The sequence below is a fragment of the Triticum urartu genome, chromosome 6A (genome assembly GCF_056163025.1).
Source record: "Triticum urartu cultivar PI428250 chromosome 6A, HENAU_Tu73, whole genome shotgun sequence".
NCBI lineage: Eukaryota > Viridiplantae > Streptophyta > Magnoliopsida > Poales > Poaceae > Triticum > Triticum urartu.
This window is the reverse complement of record NC_141878.1, coordinates 79,477,554-79,486,435: the sequence shown is the minus strand read 5'-3', so window position 1 is coordinate 79,486,435 and position 8,882 is coordinate 79,477,554. Positions and strand designations below refer to the sequence as shown.

Here is an 8,882-nt window from a genome sequence, read left to right as displayed (position 1 = left end):
ACCTATGTATCTAATCTAACATGCCATTCAAAAGATACATATCTCTTGTAAAGATGTTGGATAAAGGAATGTCGGCGCCAAGCATGAAGCTTGCCCATTTTGTTGTAGCTGATTGCCTCAAAACGCGGCTTTCAAAAGGCAACCAACAAAACACAAAATTGTGAATGCTCAAAGCCAGCACGAGCAATGAAAGCAGCAATGAATCATCAGATCCATGAACATGTTGAGCAGAGAGGATAATGTGCTGCAACCACTTAGAGTTTCGACAAAAGTATACGACCATTTTCCAAACACACACAACAACAAGCATCTTACATACAAACATTCGCCAAAATTCACCTTGCTCCCATCATGTCTTGCTTTGACACGCTTAACATCAACATATGTAGCAAAGTATACGTCGACTAAAATACTAATACCAATGCTCAAGTACCAATGATTCCCTGTAAATAATACCATGCTCAAGTACTATTTGCGCGGCACCATCTTTTTGCCCATCCTCCATTTCTCTTCAAAGGCTCCAGATGCATGGCCCAAAAAAAGACAACAGAAGCAAAGCAAGTTCATCAGTCCTGCAGATATACTTACTAGTTAGAACAAACTAGAATCATGTGGATGCAACAAAAAACTCTTCTTCCAAGGGTTTCACAATAAAGCGCTCCGTACAAAATCGACAAGTAAATCACAGATTCACAGCTCAAAACTAAAGGCACGTAAGCTCCTCATTCAAGGTTCTAATTAAGGAGTCCCTCTATTCCATGTAGGATATTTGATTATTTGAGCCTCTTATGAACATACCCACATTATTTATCGCGCATAACCTAGATTCTAATTGATGGTATACCCGAGATTTTTGGATTGATGATCTACCCTTTTGTGGTCACTTCCATTTATTTTCCCTTTCCTGAGATTGTTTTTGTTCTTACATTCTGCTCCTGTCAACTGTCAAGTCACAGCTGTCCATGCCAAGCTGTGCTCTTTCTGAACAAGAACCTGATTGATAAAAAAAGAAGGAAATAATTGAACCATGCGCAAGCACTGATCCGCAACTAATGATAATGCCCATCTACCTGCGCATAACTGTGGAATCAGTATTGGAATTTGAAGCATCAGCAGCTGTAGAAACATCGACACTGAACCACATACAACGAGTGCGGCGGCCATTGTTGCAGCACTGCACTTGTTGTGGGGCTGGGCATTGTTGCACCTAGGAGTGTTGCAAGCTCGTCGATAGCTCTCCACAGGTCACGTCGAGACCTTGCAGCCTAGCAAACTACTCGGTGGGGCTCGCACTGCCACGCCACCACCGATGCTAGTATCAGTATGGTCCAAGCCAAACATGAATATGGGAGCAAAGGTAAAAAGAGAAGGAAAAGAAGGCTTTGAATTGTGGAATTGGAACAAAACCATATCTTTGCATCTTGTCTTATATATTTACTAATTGGGGGTTCCTTCCGAGCCACCATGTTGACTCTAAATAAAACAGATATAACCCATTGGGTTTATCTGTATGGTCCAGATCGTAATGAATCCACCATAACTCCACGTTTGGGACGTCGTACAGATCGTGGCGACCATATCAGATCAATCAGAACAATAGTTCAAGTCACCTACATCTCAGTAGCATTGTAGCAAACCTGCCAAAGGCGTTCAAGCTGATTGGAAAATACAAGGTGGGGTGGGATTCTCCCATACTAATCAAGCAATAAGGTCCATGTGTACGTTTAAAATTGCCTAATTAATCAGCTTTTTTTCCTTCTTTAGTGGAAACCATCGAATGCCACAATGCATTCATGATAAAGATAGATGCATGTGCTTTGAGTTTTTTCGCCCGTTGGATTGACTAGACACTAGAGCTGCTCGAATTGACCAAAATTTACTGCTTTACTAATAAATCTGAAATAGCACAACTAATTGGATGCAAACGGATAATTCAGCTTCCGTGCTAGTGCAGTAGAAGGAAAAGTTTGAAAATAATTCAATAAGCAAACGCTCTTCAAATTGATGTACGTTCATGTACGTACCCAATAAAGCAAATTCATATCATGTTAAGAGCAATAATATTATTTGATTACTCCCCCAGATTTTGGAAACTTAGTGAGGTTATACCTTCTACACTTTGAATAATAATATTTTATATAAAATATTTATATTACTACTTGGGAATAATGTCTGTGTATTCGTTGTAAACAGTATTTTGATAATATCAAATTTGACAGGGTACTTAAATATATCTAATCACCCATCAGTGTTCCAAATTGTGTTTGAAGACTATTTTGATATATTTAAATGATAGCTTTTAAAAGTCCTAGGGAGTTTATAGGTTGAAGGCTCACTTATGCCCTACAGCTAGCCCTTTTCCTTAGAGATAGATAAAAATAACACGTAGCTTCAAGAAATGGATGCCCGAAATCTCACGATGTGAATCTTTGATTACGTATGTGTCGTCTTAGGTATCATGTGGACTCTTATTCATGTGCTACAAAGAGAACCATGTCAATGGAGTAACTATAATCTGTCCAATCATCCGGAGCATGTGCCAAATCATATTCAAAGAAGAAAAGAAAAATAGAAGACATATGGGCAGCTTTTTGTTCCAAATGGGTAGGGTGTTCCTGCAATTTATGAAAAGAAAATAGAGCTGCACGGTTTCTAGGCAAAACTGCGCCGAAAACCTTAATATGAATGGCTTCCAGAAGTTTATTAACGAAATATGAAGCAGGATATGCCTCAATTTTAATTAACCTAACATATATCAGAACATTTATACTTTCACAAACAAATACCAAACAGCAGCTTCACAAAGCTGTATAAAGTTACTGAAAATATAGTACCAGGCTTCACCACAACTGGAAACATACATGCAGTTTTAAAATCTTGCAAGAGTGTACTCCTATTCCTTCCCTATAATTCTATTTCATACTTCTTTTAGAGGTAACCTATGTCATACTTCTTTTGCAGGTAACTGATGTCATATTTGCATGGGTTGGTGCCTACTAACTAGAAAGGCGAAAATGGTACGCACAAAAATTTAAACAAGAGTAAATTAATGGTCAAATGTTATCTAAAGAGGGGCAAATAATAGAGGTAGTATGTCTATAAGAGGGACAAATGATCATTTAGCCAGTTCCAGTTAACAAAATGTAGCAGAAACTAATACGCAAAGGATAAATTAACGCCTTTCCTTAGATGTAAATGGCCCTCAGACATTAACTGAAGCAAATGTTATGCAAACTTGGTGGGGTATATACACCCTTCTTGGTATGAAATGAAATTGTTAACTTTATTACCATGTTGCAAGGCAATTATTGACCAGGAAACAGATCATGCCAACTTACCCTACTTTGACAATGTCTTGTATAACAGCATAAAGCAATCACATCTACATGAACAATTAGGCCAGCAGAGCACAACGATCATAAAACAAATTAACTTACCACTTCATACACTCGGTTTTGACAGCGACGGGGGGTAGCCAAAGTACCAGTGAACATGTTCAGCATGGAAGAATTTCCCCTTGCTCGTGCAAACCTTCCTCAGTTCAGAAGTCTTGACCTCAAGCGAAAAATAATCTACATCCCAATCAATCCTGGACAATGGCGGCCCAGACTCTCTATCAAAGCCCACTTGATCTTCTGTAGTGGCTCCAAGGAACAATAATCCCTCAGCCGCACTCATGGTGAAATAGTCATGCCCTCCAGGCAATGGTATAATATTCTTCATCCGCCATTCATTGGAAGATTCACCATTGCTTTGCTGAGTCGTATGATAGAGATCAAATGAGCCATTTGGGCTGTGATCACCGATGAGAGAAAACATCTCGAGGTCTCCTTCTCTACCTACTACAATGCCACGCATACTTCTGTCCTGGCCAGGTTGAATTATATGGGGATCATCGTATCTGGCGAGAAATTCGATTATCCGGCCAGGCAGGTGTCTGACCAGTATATCATAGCCAGTGTGATAGTTGACAGTGAGAAACTCCATTTTTTGTGTGTCCAGCACGAACAACTTGTCTAACAAAGGTGACGCCAAGTAGAAGCATCCGCCCTCGTTGTCGAAACCGGGCAAGCCACAGAACCCATAAGTGGAAAACATGCACAGTCCAAGGGGAGGGTGATGCGCGTCTAACAAACTCCAACCGATAGATGCAGTTATACACCATTGCTGTGTGACAGACGAGAAGACAAAGGCGGTTAGCTTGGAACCATAGATGGCTAAGCATATCACCTTGAACGACATATCATCTTCATCATCCGCAATGGGAGCAAGGATGGGCACGATATCAAATGGGTACTCTTCCTGGACAGCGAGGTCCGTCGGTATGGGCGGAAGCAGCACGTAGCGCCGTGACAAGGGATCACACAGCGCCATGTCTTTGAGGGTCTCCAAAACCTGGCAGGCCTCCAGGAGGACTCGGCCATCGCGGACGTCGCGGACATGCCAGGGGATGCCATTGCTGGGCGCGGGGACGAAGGAGTAGGTGAAATCAGCGGCGTCGGCGAGAGCGCGGGCGAGCGGGGCGGAGGGGTGGGGCGCCTCGGCTGGTTGGAAGCTGCCATCCACGTTCACGAGCCCGAGGAGCGGAGGTGGGTGGCGTTTGCGGTGGCGGCGGAGGAAGGAGCGGTCGGTGATGATGCGGCGGAAACGGGGGCAGGCGGTTGAGGCGCGGGCGAGCTCGGCCGGGGTGGTCAGGCGGAGGAAGACCTCCTCCAGGATTTCGTCGACGAGGTGCGGCGCCGGCGAGGGCATGGCGGGCGGCGGGGTGGGAGGAAGGGATGATGGGGGCGGCTAGGGTTTCGAGCGGAGTTCAGAGCAGCTAGGTTGTCACTTGTCAGGGAGTGAGCCAAATTGTTCACGGAATTAAGCGAGAGGCTGCTAATTGCGGCTCACGGAATTTAGCGTGAGGTTGCTAATTCTATCCCCCTTCGTTTGCTGCCGGCAGCCGAGCCGCTGAGCCGTCGGCGGCGCTGTATCCAACCATTATTCTTGGGAATCTATAACCCCCGAATGTCAGATTTCCATGACCCCAGTCTGAACGTCTTTTCCACCCTTGGATCATTAGCACGAATCTTAGAGCAGGGGATCAGCCACATCACACTCTTTCTCGTTTGGAAAAGCAACGCCCCGTCGCGAGCGCCGCATGTATCGTATTCCCTTTCCGTGCCACTTCACACCGCTTCTCATTTTCATTAGTTGGCCTCCAAGCGAGTGAGAGCAGAGAGAGTGGATAACACCAGGGTGGTCGCGAGGCCACCGACGACCACGACGGCGCCTACCGTCTCGATGCAGAGGCCGGAGGCAATCACGGCGCACAGGGACGGTCCTGAGATTTCAGGGGTCCGGGACGAAACTAGAATACTAGATCCCAATCTCAAGGGCCTTAACATAAACATAGTAAAAATACGAGAAAATATGTTAATTGTCAACCAACGAAAATATAGTTTTTCTCTTATAAATCTCTTTCTTTACTAATATATCCAATTAAGATTAACCTAATTTTAGATCACAATCTAGAAGCGAGTTCATCAGCAAGACTAGCAGATGATTTAAGTGCCTATGATCACTTGCTTTGATATGTATAAAGTCTCTCGACTTATTCCTCCATTTCAACTGTCAGCATATCGCTGTATTAAAAAATTGATAGCCCCAATAAGAGCTATGTATAAACAGTATTTATTCACAAAAAAAGTATTTAATAAATCAATTAGCACAGGCTATGTCGTGGTTTTGTCACGGCAGATGTCCTAAAGAAAGGACTTAGTCGTGGAGCCATCACGACGGGTTAGCTTGAAGGGGTTAAAGCGGATACAAGAACGCAAGAGAGTTTATACTAGTTCGGCCCCTTCAATGAAGGTAAAAGCCTACGTCTAGTTGTTATGGAATTGATGGGGTTTCGATGACTAGGGAGCCAACAAGCTTCGCCTATGTCTCGAGTTGTTGTCTGTTCCTGAACCGCCGCCGGGTCGTCCCTTTATATACACGGGTGACTCTCGTCGGCTTACGGAGTCCCAATCCCGGCTCATAGATGTGTCCGGTTTGGTCTCTACTTATTCCTAACTTACAATACATGTTAATTACTAACGCCGGTTTACGGCTACAGGCCTTGAACCGACCATGAGCCTTGAGCCCTCCTCTGTCTTCTTGGGCTTTAACATACTTAACTACTGACGAAGTTAACCCGGCCCAGATAGGCCGGTTTACGCCCAGTAGTAATATCCCCCAACATTAGGCCCCAGATTGATTTGAACGGGTTCATGTCAATCCTTTTGATAAAAGCTTCATCTTCAACATCTTTTTATAATTTGGTAAACCGCCATGATGTCATCTTCTCTAATTGCTGTAAACCAGAGTGACGTCACCTGTCATAACGAAGCTATCCATTATGCTTATTTGTTTCATAGATCGGCGGAAATCGAGGCGACAGCTCCGTTTTGTGGCCCCTTGATTGTGGCGCCTGACTCATGTTCTTTCGCCTTATAAATAGGACCGAAGGGTCATTTCTTTTCTCCTTCCGTGCCTTCTTCGTCTTCCTCGCGTCGCCAGCCTCGGAGCTCCGCCGCCGCCGTCGACCTCTGCCTCATCCTTGGCCGCTGCATCAACCTGAGCGCACCAGAACATCGCGGCAACCTTCCGCATCTTCCTCAGCTCCGGTAAATCTTCTATCCTTTCCCCCGCAGATCTGGCCTAGGGTTTCGCAGTTCTTCAGTGTTCATCGTCTGCATCTTGCTCATACGATAGATCTTTAGATGAATTTGCAAGTCTTTACTCTGTGCAACGATAGTTGTTTGACCTTCGCCTTCACTTATGCATCTCAAACCATAGATCTATATGAACGTTTTGCTCATTGGTTCGGTACTGCTCCTTTGAACCTCTAAGCATTTATCTCTTTTCTGAACTTGCTTCAGATCCAATGCTATAAAGAAATCTTGTGAAACCTGTTTCTGCGTACTTGTCCATCCGCAATCTCAACTTTTCAATGCTTAGATCAGGCGGTTTAACCTTATAGAAAATTTTCCAAACCGGTATATGCCATTAGTCCCCTTGTTGAACCGCCAGATGTTGGTTGCTTCATGAAACTCCGGTTTAGATAGTTCTGTCTCAGGTTTAACAGTGCACATACCAACGTACCTTGATCAAATGCATTTTTGAACCGGGACCTTCTACCTTGCAGATTCCATCATGGCCAAGCAAGTATATGAGTGCAATTGGGTTCCTTCTCGTGTCACAGAGGATCAACTGGACGATTTAGTCCTGATTGGCGCTTTAGGAAGCAAAGATACCATCCATTGGATGGCTCCTGGCAAAGAATGCCCTCCCACACCTCGAGAAGGAGAGGTTGTTGTTTTCGTAGATCACTTAGCCCGGGGCTTTAAGCCGCCCGGTTCTAAATTTTACCGGGATGTTTTAGCCGATTTCCAACTCCATCCGCAAGACACTGGCCCCAACTCTGTTACAAATATGTGTCACTTCCAAGTACTCTGTGAGGTGTTCTTTCAAGAGGAGCCCACAGTGGAATTGTTCAGAGACCTTTTCCATCTAAACCGCTGTACTGAGTTTAATGATGGCTCTAATACAGAGTTGGGTGGCGTGGCGATTCAGAAAAGGAAAGAGGTCGCATACCCTCACGCCAAGCTGCACAGTCACCCCAAGGAGTGGAATCAGACATGGTTCTACTGCAAAGACACCTCCCCTGCTGGTGAGAATCCCTTGCCTGGCTTTCGTCCGGAGCGGCTCAGCAATACACACCCTTTTCCTCAAAGATTGACTGCCCAGGAGAGAAGCAAATATGCTACCCAACTGTCAAAGCTCAGAGCCTTTATGGCCAACGGTTTAACAGGGGTTGATCTCGCTCGCTGTTGGATATCATGGAGCATACTGCCCCTTAGTCAGCGCTCCGGTTTGATGTGCGAGTATACTGACAATCTTGATGACCCACTGCGACATTCAAAAATCCAGCTCTCCGATGAAGAAATCACAGAGGCTGTAAATAAGATGCTGAATGAACCGGAACACGTCTGCGCTAGAACCGGCCTGCTTCCCTTCTGTGCCACCAACAAACCGCCAGCTGTAAGATTTTGATTTTTCTCTTTGCTGAATCTGTTATTGATATGTCTGGTCATTGTTTAATATCAGTGTCTGCATAATCAGGGCAATGATCCGTTTTGGAGCAAAAAACTGCCACAGGAGAAACCAGAAAAACCAGACAAACCGGAAAGAGCAACCCGGCAAAAGACTAAAGCTGTGAAGAAGACTGCCCACAGAAAAAGAACCACTACATCTTCTAATCCGGCCCCTGATGATGATGTGGATAATCCGGACTTTGAGGTAGAGCTTGACTCACTTGGTTTATTTTTCATGCGTCTTATTGATGATGATATTTGTCAGGATGATGCCGAAGCCAGCCACGCGGATGTTGCAGAGGTAATTATTCTCTCTTCCGATTTAGAAACTTTGCCTTCACAAAAAATCCTCCAGGCAAAATGGAAAGTTAAATTTTCTCATCCTCTTGCTTATTTGGATCCTAAATTTCTTATGAAGACCCAACAACACGAAGCTCGTCGCACAACCCGGCACAGCGGCCAGGTAGTTACCTCCGCCGGTTTACCGAATAGTCCGGTTCAGAAACGCCATTCAGAGGTCTCTAATTTGCTTGTCAGTGCTTGTCCTAAAGCGGGCTGCTTTCGTCAACCTCTTAATCCGTCTGACTCCGATTACCAGGTTACTTCCCACTCATCTTCTGACGAGTCATTGGCTACTTAGCTCCCACCGCTTAAAACGGTGCTTGGGTAAGCTATACTTATTGTGATGTTTGCAGTACATTGCCTTAGAACATATGTTGTATTTGATTTATTATTCTTCTCAGGGCCAAACCTAGGCCA

General features: G+C 44.6%; 1 protein-coding gene across 1 annotated transcript; it reads right to left on the bottom strand.

The window, feature by feature from the left end:
- Nucleotides 1–268: 268 nt before the first annotated feature.
- LOC125515952 (uncharacterized) lies at nucleotides 269–4,960 on the bottom strand. The gene is made up of 2 exons (XM_048681430.2): nucleotides 3,438–4,960; nucleotides 269–572 (listed from the first exon to the last, which is right to left on the bottom strand). Exon 1 carries the CDS (start codon nucleotides 4,750–4,752, stop codon nucleotides 3,442–3,444), a length of 1,311 nt encoding a protein of 436 aa, XP_048537387.1. The 5' UTR covers nucleotides 4,753–4,960; the 3' UTR covers nucleotides 269–572; nucleotides 3,438–3,441.
- Nucleotides 4,961–8,882: the final 3,922 nt, after the last annotated feature.

Excerpts from the sequence above, each read along its gene's own strand:
- LOC125515952 (XM_048681430.2), bottom strand. The coding sequence starts at position 4,752 with ATGCCCTCGCCGGCGCCGCACCTCGTCGACGAAATCCTGGAGGAGGTC.